General features: G+C 47.3%; 2 protein-coding genes across 6 annotated transcripts in view; one reads left to right on the forward strand and one right to left on the reverse strand.

Annotated features, from left to right (window-relative positions):
- The first annotated feature begins 2007 nt into the window (after nucleotides 1–2007).
- On the forward strand, nucleotides 2008–8836 carry CD40LG (CD40 ligand). The gene is made up of 6 exons (XM_066339859.1): nucleotides 2008–2294; nucleotides 4054–4191; nucleotides 5407–5449; nucleotides 5748–5804; nucleotides 6086–6148; nucleotides 8028–8836. The coding sequence occupies exons 1-6, from the start codon at nucleotides 2139–2141 to the stop codon at nucleotides 8393–8395; spliced, it is 825 nt and encodes a 274-aa protein (XP_066195956.1). The 5' UTR covers nucleotides 2008–2138; the 3' UTR covers nucleotides 8396–8836.
- A 3592-nt stretch (nucleotides 8837–12428) lies between these two features.
- ARHGEF6 (Rac/Cdc42 guanine nucleotide exchange factor 6) overlaps nucleotides 12429–20031 on the reverse strand; it is a 38489-nt gene continuing 30886 nt past the window's right edge. For 3 of the 5 annotated variants that reach the window (XM_066339224.1, XM_066339226.1, XM_066339227.1), the window contains 6 exons: nucleotides 19441–19461; nucleotides 18540–18633; nucleotides 17339–17428; nucleotides 16533–16632; nucleotides 15671–15725; nucleotides 12429–14759 (listed from right to left, as the gene is read on the reverse strand). In XM_066339224.1, coding sequence (XP_066195321.1) covers nucleotides 14619–14759; nucleotides 15671–15725; nucleotides 16533–16632; nucleotides 17339–17428; nucleotides 18540–18633; nucleotides 19441–19461 — 501 coding nt within the window. In that variant the 3' untranslated portion in view covers nucleotides 12429–14618. The remainder of the gene's footprint in view (nucleotides 14760–15670; nucleotides 15726–16532; nucleotides 16633–17338; nucleotides 17429–18539; nucleotides 18634–19440; nucleotides 19462–20031) is intronic. The other 2 variants (XR_010745805.1, XM_066339225.1) reach the window with 2 other exon arrangements.

Here is a 20031-nt window from a genome sequence, read left to right on the forward strand (position 1 = left end):
GGTAGGGACAATACACAGGAGCTTGATATCAGACCAGATGCATGAGAGGAGGCCAGGCTTGGCTTGTCCAAAGATTATGGCAATTTTAAGACAAAAAGAAATAAAATCAAGAACTTGGCAGTGGCCCCAGGCCCTGTGTGGGCTTGGTCCTCTGCACAGCAGAGCCGCAAGCCTGAGGGACCTGGTCCAAAGCTCAGTTGTGCTGAGGAGACCCTCTTGGGGGCACAACTAATGTATCCCCAGCACCGTTTGGGTCACCTTGCTGCTACTGGGAGGACACTGCTGAGGAGACTGAAAAGCCCTGGTGAGCTGAGCAGCAAGGCAGCCCTTGGATGGTCAGGGTGTGAGGGCAACCCTCAGAGTACAGGCATCCAGGGGGATAGACTCCAGCAGCTACTCCCTCCTCTAGAAGGCAAAAGGGGGCTGACCATGGAGCTGACAGCCTCTTCCCAAAGGATGAGCCCTACCCCTCACTGCAGAGGTGTGACAGTCCCGGCAAGCTGAAGGGTTACATGACTCCAAAACACCAGCCGGGGCTTCACACCTGAGCTGTCCTCTTCCCCTGTCACTCAGTTGCTGCCCACAAAGACCCTGGAGCCATCCACACTTGTGATTAGGATGTTATATTTAGTAGCAAAGTGACCTGCTAAGGTCAAACCCTGACTCAGTTGCAGAAGTGTTTGTGCTTTGTTATCAGCATTTGCATTTGCAGCTCACAGCACCTTAACCACACAGGGCAGGATGCGGGAGAGAAGGCAGAGAGCAAAAGCAGATGCTGGACTCCATCTTGCAATTCTCTAAGCAGCTCCAAAAGGCACTGTGTACCTTCCTCTCCTAGGAGGGTGCAAGCAGGACCTTTTCAGGACCCTCTTGCCTTGGCAGGATCCAACCTTGTGTTGGCTGTGCACATCTGATAAGAACATCTCCTCTAGCACACCACATTCAAAGCGGTGATGGTTGATGAAGCCTACAAACCAGTCCCCAGCCCTCTCCAACGCATTCGTGCAGCCCCCCTCCTCTGTGTCCCAACAACCCCCCAAATTCATCCTCTTTACATGGAGAAAATGAGGTCTCTCCCCTGTTGGAAGCAATGAGGACCCCCTGGTATTTACTGTACATTTTTTTAGCAGTGTCACATGTACTCATGAATGTTGGATTGCTGAAGAGCTGGGGGCAAGACCTCAGCTCCCTGCAGCCAGCTCAAGAAGGGTCAGGGTGCTGAGGGGACATGGGTTTCTCAAAGTTGCTTGGCAGTGATGATGGGAGGTCAGAAGCTGTCAGGAGTACTTGGCATTCCCAAGAGCCCTTTTTATGCCTACACACATAGATACAGGTAACAGGGATCAGGAGGGCAGGGTATATGAGATGGCTTTTGCCCTTGGGTACAGGGTGAGCCCCTCACTACGGCATGAAGAAAACTGCTTAAAAGCTGTCTCTCCAGACTGATAGCCAAGCACGAAACCCAAGTCCCACTGTCAGCTGAGGTGCATGAAAGCTGTGCCCACACCAGGGTCACAGTGTCTGCACATATGATCCCTTCTTCTAGATCATGCAGCCTACCAGGTAGAGCCGCCATCCATGGGGAGCACAAGGGAAAGAAGAAACCAGCACAACCCACCTGTCTCCACCAAGCATCTTCACTGCAGAAATCATCCTTCTCTTAGGGGAAATGAAAAGCAAAAACATTTTTCCCCTTTTGAGAAACAACCAAATTTCTGAGTGCTTCCCAGCCCCTGGCAACCCACAGTACTGCTCAGCAGCTCTGTACTTCTATCCAGTCTTCATTTCTTTTAAGGCAACTTGCCACAAAACTTTTATCCACAGCAGTAAAAAAATCCCCACCAGAGAATAATTTGGAGTGATTCAAGGGCAAGTATGAATATAAGAAATAAGAACCTCTCTCTGTTTCTGGTAGAGCAGTAGGAAAAACCATGGAAGTGCAACAAAGTCTAAGCAACTTTTTTGTTGCTGTTGTTGTGGGAGATGGCAGTGAACAAACCTACCCACTACGAAGAGCTTTTTCCAGGAAGTGTAGGTTGCTGTAGCCTGTATCCCCTGAGCAGCAGGCGCTCGCTCTACAGTTCTCATGCTACTTGCAAGCAGCACATTTAGAGGAGCCCCAGCAACGTGCACAGAGGATGAACGAACCCTATGGCCCTGAGGCACCCCGTCCCATCAGCAGTACATCTCCTGGCATCATGAAAATGTTCATGGGCTTCCTCACTGTATTTATTGTAGTGCAGACCATTGGGACCGTGCTCTTCTGTTTGTATCTTCACATGAAGATGGATAAGGTAAGCGGAGAGAGAAGGTTGTCTCTGTCTCTGCTGGATTGCTGGCATGGTTTCACTGCAGGTCTGGTGAGATCTGCTCACCAAGAGGATGAACACAGTGGAAAATGGTGCTGACCACTGAATGGAGATAGCAGTATCATTTATCACATGCATGTTCTCATTTCTGCTTTAGTTTGCCAGAGATGTATGTGGGAGAAGAGATCTGCTCCCTTTGCTAACAGAAAGAGACATTAAGAGTAAACCTGGCAGCTGATGCCTAGTCTATGGACAAGACGGTGTGGTTTAGACGTGCAAGTGGCTATCTTAGGCTTGGTGGTGGTTTTCCTGATTTTGTAGCACTTATTAGCACTGTGACACTAACTAAGAGGCTGAAAGGTGCAGAAATGAAATTTTCTTTTAGTGTTCTGGCGATTTTACCAACATGTCCCTTCAGACACTGGCTTTCAGTTTAGGGAAGAAAAGACTGGACCTTAGTACTTCCTCAGTTTTCAAAGGTATACACTACCAGTGATCCTGTCCCATACTTGGGACAATATGTACCAAAAAATTAAAGTCTGGAAAGTTGTTCTTGAGGTTGGTATGGCTGCAGCTGCACTGCATGATGCCTAAAATTACCAATCTAAAGCTACTTTCCTTCAAGCAGAAACAACTGCTAGCTAAAGAAATATGTGCCTAAAATCTAGACTGCATGTTTCTTACCAGATACAATGATACGGTGGATGTTACTGATTTTTACATGTGTCATTTCAACTTAAATTGAAATTTAAGTGTGTGGTTTCTGATCTACAAGAGTGAAGAGCAATGTTGAACTTAGGGGGGCTTTAATATCAGGGGGCTGGAAGGGGACTTCGCTGCATGGAGGTTGCAGGCTGTCCTGTTGGTGTGTGTAGAGGGAAATGTGACTGCAGGGGGACATGGCTGAGGATCAGAGGCAGCTGAAATGCAGTCACAGATGCAAGAGGATTTCAGTTGCCTTTAGAGCTTATGGCAGGGCTTCAGATCTGACCCTCCACATCCTAGTGCTGCGTGTGCTGAGCACTCTGCCCGGCTGTGTGTCCTCATGTCCAGCTGCACCTTCTCTTTACCACTTAATTGAACATTAGCTTTTTACAAGGAACAAAAACCCAATGAAACAACAAACAGGTGTAAATTTAAAAATCAGTATTTGGATGCATTTAATTATTTTCTTACTGGCTTTCTGATTTATTTTTTTAATCTGAAGATCTTGGCACAATTCAGCCCCAACCCACATGTTTTGTTTAGCTGGCAGTGCTTTTAGTCAATAAGTGAGCACATAAAACTTAAAGCCCCTCTGTGTGGACAGGGCAGTGAGGGGCTGAGTGAGCATCCCAGCTGCCTTCTGGGGCCACTGGGGAAAGAGATGCAAAGCCCAAGCCCCTGAGCCACCTACTGGGATTTCTGTGCCTTTAGGAAAAGTCAGAGGTGGACATTAAAATTAATTATCAAGGTGATAGAAAATAGATCCTGAGCAATCTTCTCTCACATAGCATTGTCAGTCAGGAGAGCTCTGTGGGTTCAGTTCTCAGTGGATGAGGGCACAGATGCTGTGCTGGGTGTCTAGTGAGAGCTCTTGTTGCCCACAGTTTGTCTGCCCACCTCATCCCAGTGCTGAACATCCAACTTTGAGCTGTCCAGCGTGGATTTATTACTGACAGGAATGCAGTATGTCTCTCCTGCCAGCTGTTGCAAGTTTCCTACTAACATCCCATTGACCCTCCCTTCTCTCCCCTGTCAACAGATGGAAGAGGCATTGAGCTTAAATGAAGATTACATCTTCATGAAGAAAGTACAGAAGTGTCAGACAGCAGAAGGTCAGAAGTCGACATTATTGGACTGTGAAAATATTATAAAGGGCTTCCAGAACATCCAGTGGAAGGTACATGATGTTGAGTGGATAAAGATTCCCCTGAAGTGGGAGAGGGGCTCCCAGTCACACACAGAGCTTCACCTCAACCTTTTTTTTCTAACCATGCTCTTTACTTTAGGGCTGTGTAGCACATGCCCCTTTTTATACTGTATTTTTTGCACTATATTGATACGATTGAAATTTCTCATTGATTTTTTTCCTAAAATGCTCTTGATCCAAGCTCATCCTCCTGCAACTTGCCATGGTATGTTTGGAGCTTGTGGGCAGAATGGAACTGCAGTCACATTGGCTCTGCTCCCTGATTCTGGTCTGAAAATAATAGATTTTCTACTGTCTGGCACCTAGCTGCAGTCTTGTGCTGGGTGGCTGTGGGGATGCTCATGGCCATCTGCCACAGGGAGCACTTTCCCACCCACTTTGCCCAGGTGTCAATGGCAGTGCAAGGCTTGGGCCAGGAAACAGAGCTCCTGCCAACCAGTGAGGAGGTGCATGAGGGTGCTGTGCAAATTGCCACCCCATGGACTCAGGGATAGCATCTCTAGTTGCAGCAGTGGCTCCCCACTTTCAGATGCAAAAGAACCATTTTGCATTACAGAATCTTCCTGGAGTGGCTGAGGCTTGCCCAGCCAGGGATGAGGTGCTCTCATGCTGCTCAGCCCTGAATTCACTGCTTAGTGAATTCACAGTGGCTGTGCTGGCCAGAGTAGACAGGAGAGGAACATTACTTCCTCATTGTCACTGTCTGATGACAACAAATGCCTCAGCTAAACTTGCCTTAGCTAAACCTCCAGGTTAGCAGCAGTACCCAACAGACTACCAAAAATTATGTCTGAGGTAGGCCATGCTCAGTAGTCCTGAAAACCCCAACTGCAGGATAAGGATGTGCATTGGCAGCACTTGCAGCATGACTCTCCCACATGAAAAGGAGTTTTTTTCTTGTTTGTTTACCTTATTGTTTTCAATAAACTTTACCCATCATCTTAACTGAATAAAACCTAAGACCATAAAGCCTACAAACTCCCTGCTACAAATAGTCCATGGTCATGTGTGAAGCTGGGGAAGGTACAAGAGGGGGTCTCTGGTTTTGGGGATCCTTTGTCAAGAGCTAGTAGGGCTGTTCGAGCCAAACATCACCAACCCCAGCAGCAACCAGAGCATCTTTCATATAGAAGCTTTCAAAATCATTGTTTTTGAAAAAAAAGTGTATTTTTGTTGTTGTAACAGGACAGACCCTTCAAGGAGCAGCCCAAGTTTGAAATGCAGAGAGGTAAGTTTCATGGTGTAACTAGTGCACGTTTGGCTGCTGTGGCAGGAGGAGTTCCTTGGCCTGGGAAGAGGTTTTCTTCAACAGTGCAGGAGTTTCTCAGGGTATGGTGTGGAGGCATGGGATGGGTTGGGGTTTAGAGCATCCCATGCAGATTGGACTGAGCTTGGTGTGGGCTGGCAGAAGGGAACACTGGGCACTGTTGTCTCCCCAGAGCAGGCAGTTCTGGGTGCCAGAGTAGACAGTCTGAAGTTGTTGAAATTGAACCCAAAATTAATCCTGTGGCCCTTTTACATGGCAGGTCCTGAGCACCATGAGCATCCCCATGTGACGCACAAGAATGAGATATCTGTGGCAGGTAATGTGTTGGCATATCCAGGTCCTGTTCCGATGGCAGGCAAGGTGTCACTGTCTCCTCTGCAGGCTTCATCCATTAGAGCTTCACCTCCGGGGCACCTGCAGGTCTTTGCTGAGTGGAGGCTGCATCCTGCCTCACTCAGGGTTGGGGTGGAATCTGGAGATGATGTCTTGGCCTGTAGGGAAACATTAAGGGAGGGAAGTGCTGCAGTCCCTGCAGAGGAGCACTGGAGAAACAGTGGGTAGTAAGGCATCAATAACACTGGCCTTTCTAAATTGCAGTAGAGAAGAGGGAGCCAATTGCAGTTCACCTGGCAGTTCAGCCGAGCAACAAGGCAGGCTCAGGTAAGACAGACTCACTTGGTCCTACCTCAACGAGGGAGCCAGAGGGGCACAGCAGTGTGCATTCCCAGGCCTGCCCTGTGGCACTCGAAGGGTAGGGACAGGGACAGAACAACTCCAGCATGAAAGTGTGTCCCCAAAACCCAGCAAACCTGCCAGTGGTCACATTGCCTTGTGCACTTGTGCCACATGCAGTTTGCACAGCCCAGCTGTCCTCAGTAGCCCTGTGTGTGCCTTCCTAGAAATGCAGCATGGGAGCATTTCTAATCTTCCCAGGGTTTTTTATGAGTTGAAAACTTTTTATCTTTGTATTTAAGGAAAACAACCCCTTCCTTTTCTTTTGTTTTTAAAATGGATCTGTTTGCTCTCCTGGTCATCTCTTGCTGAGGTGGCTGCCGCAGGAGGACTCTGCTCACATTTGCATCTGCCGATTTAATCCTCTTCTCACCTGTAATGGTGCTGGTAGCAATACAGGCTAGTTGCAACCTAGGGCTCCAAACTGCTTTAGTCATGTTGCAAATATTCACAGCCATGGCCACATCAGGTTTGAGAAATATATCTGAGTCCTTTTGCATTTCTGCATCCCACTGCATTGACTGTGCCTGCTCTCGCTGCTCTGTCTCCCAGCGTAGCCTTAGCTGAGGGACTTCTCACAACAGCAAGGATTACCAAAGTGAGTATGAGCTTGCAAGGTCAGTCACTCCATCTGGCAAGGATTTCACAATCTGAGTACTTCTGAATTAATTCTGGAGTAACTGACAGTAATCGGCAACTGCTCTTTCCATCTCTGACGCGTTTCACCCAGAGCTCAGTCTACCTGTGGAAAGCTTAGTGTTAGATAAGATCAAAGAAGTAAGAAACCCACTGTGTTTTAAAACTCCGTGCTCAAGCACTTGTGGAGCCTGTAAAGCAGGGTCCAGAGAGCAGCAGTTGCCTGGAGGTCAACTCTGTGTGGGGAAACATCTCTGTGGGATGCTTGGTCAGGGCCCATGGGCTGCATGGCTCTCCCAGGACTACCCATGGCACACTGTCTCTGGGCTGGAGCAGTTGAGCCCATTATTCCCCTCAGAGCTGAGTTGGCCCCTCCGGCTGCTCTTCTAGATATCTCTATAGGCTGGGGAAGGCAGAGGTCCAAATTCCAGAGGTCATAGCTGAGCTCATCCCCTACAGCCATGGCTTCCAGGTCTCTATATAGGCTTATCTGCACCAACTACATGAGCTACCCTGATGGCGCCAAAAGTCTCCCAAAATCCATGGCAGCACCTGATCTGCACGGGCATGGTACTGGCAATGGGAAGCAGCACTCACTGCATTAAGCCCTTGCAGCTCTCTACCCAGTCAGGGATAACTGTGCAATGTTAATTTTTCCTCCTTGGTAAAGTCTCATCGGAAGCTTGAGAGGATGAAGGACTCTGGAGGAAAGGCAGCCCCCATCTTGGAAAAACTGGGATGGGAGGCTCTGAAGAGCAGAGTTGCAGCATATTTTGTTAGTACTCTAAGGGCTTGGAGGGTGTCCCACTGAAGTCTATGAAGGCAGTAAATGGAAGGGGCACAGTGTTTGATCTGTTGTGGTAAACACAAGCAATCTTCCTCTTTAAGCATTTTGACCTAGCTGAACGAAGGAAGCTAAATGCTCCTCTACTTACATATTGAGTCAAGGCTGACAAGGCCAGAGATCAGCAACATGGCTTAAACCTGCTCTAGCCTTGGGGAAAGGTCCCTGCTCCCTTGGGCTGGGGCTGTGTCCTGGCCTGGGTACCCCACTAACTGCACACAGACAGACAGAGACTTTGAGGCCACATGTCTGTGGGTGCCCCCCCAAATCAGCCTGCCAAACTGGAAGTCTCCTCTGAGCTCACCTGCCATGCTTCTCTCCCTACAGTGCTGGAGTGGAAGGAGACCATGTATGGCCCCACAAACAGCTTGATATCCAACAAGGAGGGGAAACTGAAGGTGGAAGAAGCAGGGCTCTACTACATTTACTGCCAAGTCAGCTTCTGCACCAGGAAAGTGCCTTCGGCACCCTTCACCCTCTATATTTATTTGCATATCCCTAAGGAGGAGGACCGGGTCTTGCTGAAAGGACAAAAGACACAGAGCACCTCGAAGTCCCACTGTGAACTCCAGTCCATCCGTGTCGGAGGTGTCTTCAACCTCCGGGAAGATGACATGGTTTTTGTCAATGTGACAGACTCCACAGAAGTGAATTATAACCACGGCAACACCTACTTTGGCATCTTCAAGCTGTAGTGAGGAAAGGGCTGTCCTGAGCTGGGAATCCAGCCCAACTTTCTTGAGCAAAGTGCCTTTTCCCCCTTATTTATGTTCCTCTGCCTCTCTATTTTTCTTGTTTCTTAATATGTATATTTTGTTATTTATTAATGAGGGCCAAGGGGCCCTGAGAACTCAAATGGAACAAAGTTTGAAGCTGTTATTGTTAGCTCTCAGAGTTTTTTCTTTTGCAGCCAGTGATTTGGTACAAGCTGGTGTTGTGTGTCAAGGTCCACCACACCCCACATTCCTGGCAGGGTCGATGTCCCTGTTATGTCACAAGAGCTTTGTTTACCAAACTCTACCATCAATGTTTCTTTCCTAGGAACTAGGATGGCTCAGGGCACTTCAGCCAATCTGGGTTCGTACATATCTCCAGCATCAATCTGCATATAAACATAAATGGAAAAAGATAAAAAGGCTTAGGAACAGAGATCAGTAAGCCCAGCACTGTCTTTACATGGTAGCTGCTGGTGAGGCAATGTTGCTACCCCAACTGTCTGCTGTATCTGGAGAACCCTCTTTTTTCCATCCATGCTTGTCTGTGAAAATCAACCAAGTTCCTCAGAGTGCCACTGCCTTGGCTGGGTTCATACTTGGTGGCAGTTGCTCTGCACCAGAGAGATGAGTGGTGGCTGAGGGAGGACTGCAGATTTTAAGGCAGAGAGAAGGTAGGGCACCAGTGGTGGTCTGCTCTTGGTGAGCTGAATCTGTTCATCAGGCTCCTCCTGCCTCTGCAGGCAGAGGAACCTTTGTCACTGGACAGTTTCACTCCCCTGTGGAAGGGGCACTGGGCACCAACATCAAAACTGGAGCTGCATCTTCTCCTGAGACCCCCTCCTACCCAAGGAGGAGGACCAGGAAAACACAGGGGTGGCAGAACCACCTCCTTCTTCCCTCCAAGGCACATGTGCAGAGCATCTTCTGGCTCTCCTCAGTGAGAGCATGTCCACAGCGGCACTTCTCCTGGAGCTCCAGGAAAGCAGGACTGTGCAGGTGGGCAGGAACCCCCTTGGGCAGGAGGTACTTGGGTATCACTGCACACTATGGTCTTTCCAACCCTATTCTCCAGCTTGGTCTTCAGGGAAGGTGATTAGGGCACAGGGATGTTGATGCAGCACTTTAAAAAACATTTGAAGATGACACACATGACAAGCCTGGAGTTTTTGGTTATACAAGTCACACTTTGAGTGTTAAAGTTTGGAAATAATCCTGGATGCCAACAGGTTTGCAAATGCAGGAGCTTCCAGGACAGGCTTCAGGCTTTGTTGTGCTGGAGGCTGCAGGTCTAGTCCTGACACGGTGCCCAGATTCTGCCACTGGTGGGATAGAAGGGGCATTCTTTGCACAGCTCATTGCAGAACTGGGTGCCCAGCACAGCTCCCTCCAAAGTCAATAGAGCTCAGGGACTGTGTGGTTTCACTATAATTTAGTAAGTATTTTTTGGCCGTTCTCCAAGACTGCCTTTTTTAGGGGATGGATCACTCTTATCTGACATCTTGTATTTATTTAACTAAACCCATCTTATATTTGTAATCATAGACACTGAGTGCCAGAGGACTGTGCATGGCTGTAGCTGTGTTTTGCAACATAATTCAGTGTTTGTGGTTCTCCCTTCCACAGTGTGGGGTTTCTTCCACTGATCACCCCACAATTAATACAATTTATGAATTAAAACATAGGTGGCTCTGTATGTTTTGAACACTGCTCACCTTTCTCAGCCCCAGGCAGAGATTTCACAGAATCCTGTTTGGGGTTTGGGGACCAAGAGGAGTGGCACTGTGGGTCACACTGGGGACAACCAGTCCCAGGAGCCTCCAGGGGCTGCCATTCCACCATGCTCCTTGAGGCATGTTGAGGTGCCAGGGCCAGGCAGAACTAGGGACATTTTGGCAGGAGAAGGAAGCAGAGAGTCCCTGTCCTAGGAGGGCAGTGAGACACCAAGGCTGAAGACCCCAGCACAGCTGTGAAACAGAGGGGTCAGGACTAGTTTTTACACGATTTAGGACACCTGACTGAAAGAGTATTATTCCTGCCTGTCCTAAGATCATGGAACCTGCAGAAATGTCTCTGCTTGGGAGCAGAGGGATGGATGGAGCTTTGGAGCTGCACATGCTGCATGTGGGGCTGGGCAGCTGCTGCCTCCCATGGTGCCCCATGGTGGTGTGGGTCTGACCACATCCCCTGCTGCTGCTGAAACACAGCCAGCCCTGAGGGCTGGGCTCCTAGAGGCAGTGCTGAGCAGCCTGAAGAGCCACAAACCTCCATGCGGGAGGTGGAGGTGCTCGGTCACTGTGGAGTGTAGCTGGAAGCTACAGGGGAAACCAAAGATGGTGCAAACTGGCATGGCCTGAGACAGGGGGAGAAGCTTGGAGTGAGTGGGTGGGGAGGAGAGAGCTGTGAGGGGCATGTGTGTGGCCAAAAACCTCCAGGAGTGGAAAACCTGTTCATCATGGGGAAGGAGAAACTGTGATCAGTGCACACTTTGAAGCCTCCTGCAGCCCCCAGCCTTAGTGGCCAGGAGCACCTGCCAGAGCACCTGCCAAACGACTGAGCAGGGATCCAGGAGCTGCAAGTTGCATGGTTGAGGAAAATAATTAGAGAGGGGAGGAGAAAAACAGTCATTAAACAAGTCCATAAATTCTGCAGCAAGGGCGGCAGATGCCAACTGTCACCTCCCCTGCCTGTGGGCTGCCTGGCCAACCCTAGCCCCTGCCCACACCACTGCCTTTTCTCAGGCTTTTGTTTCTGTCCTCTGTTCCTTGACTTGCCAAAAATAGCCTGTGGGATTCAGATGTGACGGAGTGTGTGAGAAGAGATGTGATGCAATTGCTGCCATCCAGCCGTGCCCTTCTCCCCCAGCCCTCCCTGCTGCTGGCACTGTTTCCTCTCCCAATGGAAAGTTTAAATATCATCAATACACTGATTTTTCCCTTGATATGAGGCCTCTATGTTAGTTCTCAGGTTATGGATTTTACCACTTCCAAACTGATTTTTGGTCTTTCAGAGTTAAGAAGGGCTTGACAGGGTGATGAGTTTACATCAGCAGGACTGGCACGGGGGTTGATGGATGAGCAGTTGCAGGAATAAGCAGCAGCATAGTCATCTGCTGGAAGAGGTGTTTGCATGGTTCAATACACACCGAACTCACAAACAAAAATATCTATATCTATATCTATATCTATAGCTATAGCTATATCTATATCTATAGCTATCTACTAGGCTGCTCCAAGTCCCATCCAATCTGGCCTGGAACACTTCCAGGGATGGGGCAGCCACAGCTTCTCTGGGCAACCTGTGCCAGGGCCTCGCTCTCACAGGGAAGAATTTCTTTCTAATATACCATCTAACTCTGCCCTCTGGCAGTTTCAGACTTCAGTGTATTTACATGATGTACCCAAGGCCACTGTTTCATTTTCCTCCTGTTAGTTTCCTACTCTAAGTGCTGTTTGGGGAAGGATGGCAGGGTCCAGCCCTCCTGCCCTTGATCCTCCACTTTTGCTGTGGGCTGAGACTGCAGACAGAGGCACATCTTTACCAAAGACTAAAAAAACCCCAGCCTGCAGGAGATGTCATGTCCAAGTGGTGGTAGACCAAAGGAAATCCTGTCACCACACCTAATTGCCAGAAAAAAAAAAAAAACCAAAAACAACGCACACTAACTTAAAAAAAAATAAAATCTCAAACAGGCAGGAAGTTCACTTACATACAGCAACTGCCTGGTGCAGCAGAGCAGTCTGCTCTCCATAAAGCATCCTTGTGAACAGAGTCCACGTAGGGTTTGAGGGATGGAAATTCATCTCCTGCCCTGGGACCAGGTGCCCTTGGCCTGCTGCAGGTCTGGGCACTGGTGGGATCAACAGTTCCAGTGCCAGCATCACCTTTCAGACCAGTATTCCCACCAGTAAATCAGAGTTATGCAGCTGCCATGGCATTCTGAGGAAATCAGGATGCCCACAGCAAGCCCTGGCTTTGCTTTCATGGCGGAAACAGAGGAAGCAGCTCCAAGGGCTAAGAAGCAACTTATCCTTCTTTATTTGTTGAAAATGTCAATTAAAAAACTGTTCAAAATAAAAACATGTTAGAAAAGTTGAACTTGCATAAGTAGTTTACAGTAAATAAACCTACATGACAAAGATACACCGGAAGGCAGCTGACACAACATCCATCTAAAGACAGACTCACTGGAACCTATTTACAAAGCACTGTAAACAAAGTAAATATGGAAACTTTGCTGTCCATCTGGCATGGCTTCTTTTCCTTTTTATTTTATGTTCTTGTCTTTTTTTGGCTTCTAGCTCTTGACAAAAGCTTGTTCCAGAAAGTCCCAGGTGTGCCCTCCATCACATTACATCTCACAAACATGCATATGTACGTAGCACTGGTTTCAACTGAGCCTGGGGGCAGCAAAGACACATTTCCCCCCTCTCCCTGGAGTGTCAGTGACCCTTGGTTTGTTCTGCATGTCAGCAGCCCAGTCCCCAGCCCAGCCTGGGGCAGGCAGCAGGGCCAGGCAGTACCCAGGGGTCTGGGCATGGCCTCCCTGAGCAGCAGTAAGTGCAGCATAGGTCCAGCTCCTGGAAAACTATTCACAAGCACACCAGGGCTTGACTGCTGACCAAACCACTCAGCTGTGTGCCCAGGGAGGGATGTGCCATCCAGCTGGGATGCTCTGGGGATGGCAGATGTAGCCAGACCTCTGTTTTGCCCTAGAAATAGCTTAAAGAGGGTTTCTTATTACACTCCTTGAGATGTTTTGGAGTCTACATCTCCCAAAACACTATTTGCAATGTCCTGGCTAAATTTTAATGGCAAAGAGGGAGTTGTAATTATTGCCTCTGTTATGTCCTTCACAACCAACATAATGGTGCAACTGTAACCCTGGGACCATGCTGCCCTGTGAGATAAATAAGACATCATTAACAGAAAGTTATTTTTATAATGCTGTTAAGGAAGGAAGGAAAACAACAGTTCTAAACTAGGGTATAACACCAAATAAGAGCTGATACATATGCATGTTGCCTGTGTGCTGTGTTTGAGGAGCTATGCAGGGATCTGTGAGGGTGTTGCACATCCTTGCTCCAGGAGCATTCCAGCTCTCATCAAAGCATAAATACCTTCCCTATCTCAAGAGGGAGTTCCTATTCCCTAGCAGAAAGCCCCTGTGGGGCAGTGTGGGGAGAAGTGGCCGCTGGCTACATTCCCAGCCCTTGAGAAGGAGCAATGGAGAGCATAAAGTGGGCAGAAGGGAGCAGGGGACCAGCACATTTGGGGTTGTTTTTTGTTGTCAAGCAGTGTTTACATTTCATATGGAGAAAAGCATGTCCTGCAAGAGGAAGCATAGCAAAATTATAATCTCCTAGGATACCTGGACACTCGCTGTGAAAACAAAGCAGAGGGTAAGAATTCTACATCATGCATAAGAAAAGGGATGGGGGACAGAACAGCAGTTACCTGTTGTGCTAATCACGAGCTGTAAGGAGGCAGCACTGTGCAAAATATCTTCCTATGTGCTCTGACAGGTGCTCCAAATCTGGCTTCCCCAAGGAGTTCAAACATCTTCATGTTAATTGCACATTTTAATCAGTATCAAGGCCACACAGGAACCACAGTATTGCTGGGCTCTAGTTCGCTACAGTCAACTAATGGGGAAAAAGAAGATGGATGGGAAAAGCTTCCCCAGGTATGATTATCTGAAAAGAGGAGCATGGTGCTTTTTTTGGTTTCTGCTCAATGCCACCTCAGTAATGTTTTCATTTAATAAATAGGTACTGGTGCTTTTGGAAAGAATGAAAGCATTAAAAAGTGCTTAAGCTTCTTCTAGGACACTGATGCCCAAGCCTTTGTGAGCAACAATCACTAGCAGAGTTTATATTTGCTCCCAGTAGCAGGTACAATGAGGTATTAGTTGCTGCAGATGAATTGTGAATCAGGGACCACTTGCTTACTGGTTCAGTTGTGATTGATTGTTTCTGCTTTATCTCCCCAATGAATGGAAGGAAAACTATTATTTTCTCTATGAATTTGGGTTTTTGGGGGGTGTTTTTGGTGGGTTTTTTTGTTTTTGTTTTTTTTTTTTTTTTTTGGTAACAAAATACCCCAAACCAACAAAATAAGGAGCAAGAAGAGGCAAAGGATCCTGTTCCACTTCCCAAAAATACACCTGAGGTCACACACCACTGCCAGCAGCTTCTCCATGAATTCAGGCGATCAGGGATGACTTGCGTCCCGTGTCCTCCCTGCCGCACTCATCTGTCTGCTTCAGTAGCCTTCTCACCAGCTTCTCCAAGTCCTTCCTGGATTTAAGCTCTTCCTCCAAACACTGTTTCATCCTTTTGTTTTCCTGCAAAGTGAAAAACATAGAAATAAAGATGCAGTTAATGCCCATGCACTTTATGCAGTGAGGTACTTCCCTGCATCTGCTGCCTGATGCCTCAGACATGATGAAGTAACAGAGTCATTTGATAGGAGTTTGTGAGGATGAAGAACATAAGTGGATCAAACCACAAGTAACCCAAATAGACCCTTACTACTTCACAGACCTCCACAGAAGTTCCCTGACTTCGGGCAGGCAGAAACATTCTCTCAGAAATCTAATTTTAGCTTGTCCTGAAGAGCCCTTTTCTCCTCTGATGGTTTCTCCCACTTCCAGACTTGGGACTGGAGGGAAAAGGACATATTTCCTCTGAGTGTACAAGAACTGGTGTCCACCAGACCTCTATAAAATGAATGGTCAAGGTGAAAGGGCTTTTCGAATAGGGGGAAAGTTTCCTGTTACCACAAAGACCAACTACTCCTTCCCTCTTGCTTTCTCTGGCACGCATACATGAAAGATGACAGGAAATGTCTCCAGCTGTGCAAGGGAAGGTTTATGTTGGATATTAGGAAAAGTTTGTTCATGGAAAGGTTTGTTAAACCCTGGAACAGTCTGCCCAGGGAAGTGATGGAGTCATCACTCCTGGAAGTGTTCACAGAATGTGTGGGTATGGCACTTCAGGACATGATTTAGTGGTGAACATAGTGGTGGTGCTGCCTTGATGGTTGGACTACATCATCTCAGAGGTCTTTTCCAGCATTAAAGATTCCATGATACTGTGATTCAGGGAGGTAAACCAGAAGAAAACTAATGCTCATTCAGGAATTTGCAGGACTGGACCAAGATCAGCAAGACTTCCTGAACAAGCTGAATATGACCCAGCACAGATCGGTTGGCTTTCACTCAACTCCCAGGACAAGCAATCCCACCCAAATTACCTGCTTCAGTTCTTTGACTTCATCTTTCAGTGCATAAACTGTGTCAACAAGGCTTCTGAAAAAAGAAATTAAAGAAAAAAGAAATCAGAGTTGGTGTGCAAGAAAACAGTGACAGCATGGGAAATGCTGACAGGAAAGCTGCATCCAGATTCTGCTTCCCAAGCATCAGGCTGCTGCCTGTGAGGGGACTCTGGAAACACAGCCCAGGAGCATTTATAGGCCACTGGTCTGAAACTCAGGGCTCTTTTCTCAAACCTCAATGCTTTGAGTTATCAGTAAAGGTCTGTGGCTTTGGCTTTCTTGTTTATGCTATAGCAATAAATAGCAATGACTTTAAAGATGGAAATGCCTGACAATCTTTTGTAAAGCAGCCTTGATTCCTTGAGGTTATGCTGCAAAAGGTCAAACCTGAAAGGAACACAGTGACTGGCCTGGAAAGAGAGAGGCTCAACACAGTCATCCAGAAGTTACAGAACAGGCTGGGAGCACTCACAGACAGTTGCCAGGCAGGCTCCTGTGAGGCAGCAACAGCCCAGTACATCAGTAGTTAAATAGTAAGAGCCACTTGTTTGGTTCTGTCCTTGCTGGCCCCATTATACTACATCTGGATAAGCCATAAACCAGGGATCCAGACTCCCAGAGGGATGCAGCCATGTCAGTGCAGCTGGGAAAGCAGCTCTGTCCTTAAAAAAGACAAAATGGGAGTTGAAATTGTCTGGTTCTTTGCCAGAACTAAGGCAGCAGTCAATGACACCAGGCCTGCTCCTCTGTGGAGACACAGAAAGAGAGATCATTGCTTTTTAATGCCCTTCCAAAAAGAGATACAGGGATCGATCTGTAAGTGGAGAGCAGCTGCACTTACTTTTCCTCCATGACCATCTGGCCATTGCTTCGTGTTTCCTCTATGATGATTTTCTCTTCCTCAGGAAGAAGGACTTGGGGGATGGAGTCTTTACGGGAGCCTGTGTACAAGAATTATTCATGGGGGAGAAAAAGGCGTAATCTTCTCTGGTGCTACATCAGAGACAGAAGCTCTCATTCTTCCTGCTCCACCATCAGCCTGGGGTAGGCTGGAGATGTCAGCTACATCCCACTAACCCAGAGCTACAGCAGCAAGCGGAAAATTTTCATGAGTACTCATTGCATGTGAAGTTACATCATGACTTATAAATGAAATCACTTGACTAGGGCCAAGAGCCCCCCAAAGAACTATGACCTCTCTTTTCTCTATGTAGCATTATTTGAGAGTTCAGTGATTGAATTAGCTGACATTTCACCAGCAATGATAAAGAGTTGTATTCCCAGAGCTGAAGATGTTCATAAGAACCTATCTACCATGATGATAAGTTGTTCTTAAACATGCAGCTGATTGAGAGATAATATTCATGCTTCCTTTCTAAAGCTATAAGCAGCTTCAGATTATCATCAGGTAATCACTAGTGAAATAGAGTGTCTCATCTGCCCTCCTACCTGCTTCATTCTTTGTGCTTAGAAGAAAAACAATGGCAACTAAACCACTAGGTAGATAAAGCTTCCTTATCTCAAAGATTGAACACTGGTTTCCTAGCATGAGCCTCACTGCTGTATGATGCAATATCTGTTTTTTCCCGAAGGGGTTATCAGTGTTGTGGGCAGAGTGGGAGCTAAACAATGTGGTTGTGTGCCCACCTGAGCTGAGAGCTTGCTGGAAGCCTGCCCCAGTACAGTATGCCTCAATCACCTTCAGGATCTGAGCATCCTCCTCCAGAGCAGCAGTACCTGCAAAACAATGCAAACAACAGCAGGCACAAAAAGCAAGGTACTCTAGCGTTGAATCTCCTAGTCTTTTCTCCCAAGTCCCTTAAGAGATCATGCTGTTTCTTTGGCTGACTGCCTCTGGGACTTTGACCAATCTGTTTTGAGGTCCTTTACATTTTCTGGCCTTTGTGGCATCAAGCACCATGACCAAATGATGTGAAAACTCATCTCTAGCTAGTAATCTTGGTAAAACTCAGGGGGTGATGCCCTACTTTGTGCGCAGGCAGCAGCGGGAGATGGGCAAGCAAAGCAGCCCTAGTGTGGGAGGTCTGGAACAGCAGCACCAGAGCAGGACTTTGGAACATAAAGTGTTAATTTCCAGCCTCCACTCAGTGCCGTCTTCTCAAGGGAGAGAGATAATCGTGGAGCTGTGCATGGCAGCTGAACCACAGCTGGGTGACCACAACCTTTTGTGTAAAGCCCCCAAGGTGTGCCCCAAGTGGGCTTTAGGAAACTCTCAGCACACCCCTCTTTGCAGGTGAACACCCCTCTTGGGATGGGGACCTTTTAGTTTCCTGATTCCCCATGGACACTATTCAAGGACCAGGTAAGGGTTTGTCCCAGCTGTCCACCCTATTTTGGTTATTCTTGATGTGCAATTTAATGCAGTTTTTAACTACTTGGAAGCAGTTCATTGGCTTCATGAATCCAGAATAAGATGACCCACAACCCATGACCTCCTGCTAGCAATCATGAGGAGGATGGTGGTGTGTCTGGCAGTCATAACTGGGAGGGGAGAGGGATCTGTCAGAAGTTGAGGACCAGTGCACTTCCAGAAGTCTCCCGTGCTCAGGAGAACATAGGCTCACAGTGAGAGCATCCTGTCACATCCTGCACTGCAAGAAAGGGTGTTTTTAAAGTCCTGTGGAGATCACGGAGAACACAGAAATCTCCAGAAACGAAAGTAAAATAGAATCACAGAATGGTTGGGGCTAAAGATCATTTAGTCCCAATCCCTGCCATGGGCAGGGACACCTTCCACTAGAGCAGGCTGCTCCAAGCCCCATCCAACCCGGCTTTGAACACTTCTAGGGATGATGGGGCAGCCAAAGCATCTCTGGGCAACACTTACTTTTCCGAATAACAAACTCTTCATCAGATGGTTTTCTCTCAGTTTTCCTTTTTGGAAGAAACTTCTTCATTGTTTTTGGACTTTTGCTGGAATCCTACAGAGAAAGAGACTCATGTGTTTAACCAGAACGAAAGGCAGCTGGAACAGTGGAGCAGCACGGCTGGGTGCAGCTACCCATGCTACACACAACACGTTAGAGAGCTACAAAGCAGACAGTGACAAAGTTGGGGAAGATGATAGTTTTCACCCTTCACATGTACCAGCTGTGACCCACTGCTCTCTGGAACAGCAGCTGGAATTGCATCTGCAGGTTTGGGCCAGGACAGGCTCCTCTAGTAAGTTCAACTCTTCTCCAAAATCCTTTAACCAAAAAATTCAAATACATTCATAGCTCTTTTAGTCTGCTTACCAACTCTGTGGTCTGTGCTAGAAAACCCTAAAATGTGATTTATTTCACTGACTTGATTTCTAATATAAAAGAGTTGGCAAATAGCTCTGCTTCTAAATTCCCACAATTTGAGAGTATAAATCCCACACAGACATATACATAGAGAACAGACAGACATACACAAAGTTACTGTCTGCTATGACTCCATGAGTAAGAAACAAAAGTTTTTATCTCCTTCACTCAGTTAAAAGTCTTGCTGATTTTGAGAGAATTACTGTATTAGTAGGTTACATGCAATAAGGATTTAAAGAAAAGGCATGCCAGGAGGGTTAAGTACCATAACACTAAATCCTTTCTGAGAGTTATGTCAAAATATATTTGCCAGTTGTTACTGACTCTGATAATAACTTACTGATACAACAAGGCAAAGTTAGGGTCATGCAAGCACAAGACGCATTAACAGGAACAAGCATTCTGTGCCACAATAAGCCAAAGAGATGTATCTACCCTTACCTTTAAGATATAAGACATCCTCTACAATGAATATGCAAAGAAAGAGAAGATGAGTGTGAGAGACTGATGATTTTTATCATCAGGTCCATTAAATCCACAATTCTAAACCACACTTCAATGTTAGTCCTGCGATTAATGCAGCACACCCTCTGTGCTGGTTTTAAAGCACTATCAACATGCAAAGGAGCACCTTGTCATGCAAAACTGAAAATTTACATGTGAGATGCAGGGTGAATGGGCATTAATACACTCTAAACACACAGAGAACATGCCTCCTCGGTTAGTAGTGGGTGTCTGTGGATGCTGGTTGCCTAAACAGGCACTGAAAACTGCAGGAGCCCCGTGTGCCTGGCCCCATCCAAGCCCCAGGGAGTACTCAGGGTCTGTGCTCAACACCAGTCATAAGGGCCCCAACCCAGCCCAGTCAGGATGCCAGGATGCTCTGCCCACTCTGGTGACAAGCTCCTAGGACTCTGTCTGCTCAAAGGGGACCTTCCATCCTCGCTGAAGACCTGACCATGTCAGGCATCAGCACTGCAACACCTCGCTGCTCCATTGGCAGGGATGGGGAGCTCCCTGCACATCCTGTGG

This window comes from Sylvia atricapilla, chromosome Z (genome assembly GCF_009819655.1).
Source record: "Sylvia atricapilla isolate bSylAtr1 chromosome Z, bSylAtr1.pri, whole genome shotgun sequence".
NCBI classification, from domain to species: Eukaryota; Metazoa; Chordata; class Aves; order Passeriformes; family Sylviidae; genus Sylvia; species Sylvia atricapilla.

What these genes read in the sequence shown, in the direction of transcription:
- CD40LG (XM_066339859.1), top strand. Translation starts at nt 2,139, where the DNA reads ATGAACGAACCCTATGGCCCTGAGGCACCCCGTCCCATCAGCAGTACA. An exon ending in TTCACATGAAGATGGATAAG is followed by an intron (nt 2,295 to 4,053) that starts GTAAGCGGAGAG and finishes CCCTGTCAACAG; the next exon opens with ATGGAAGAGGCATTGAGCTT. An exon ending in GAATGAGATATCTGTGGCAG is followed by an intron (nt 5,805 to 6,085) that starts GTAATGTGTTGG and finishes TCTAAATTGCAG; the next exon opens with TAGAGAAGAGGGAGCCAATT.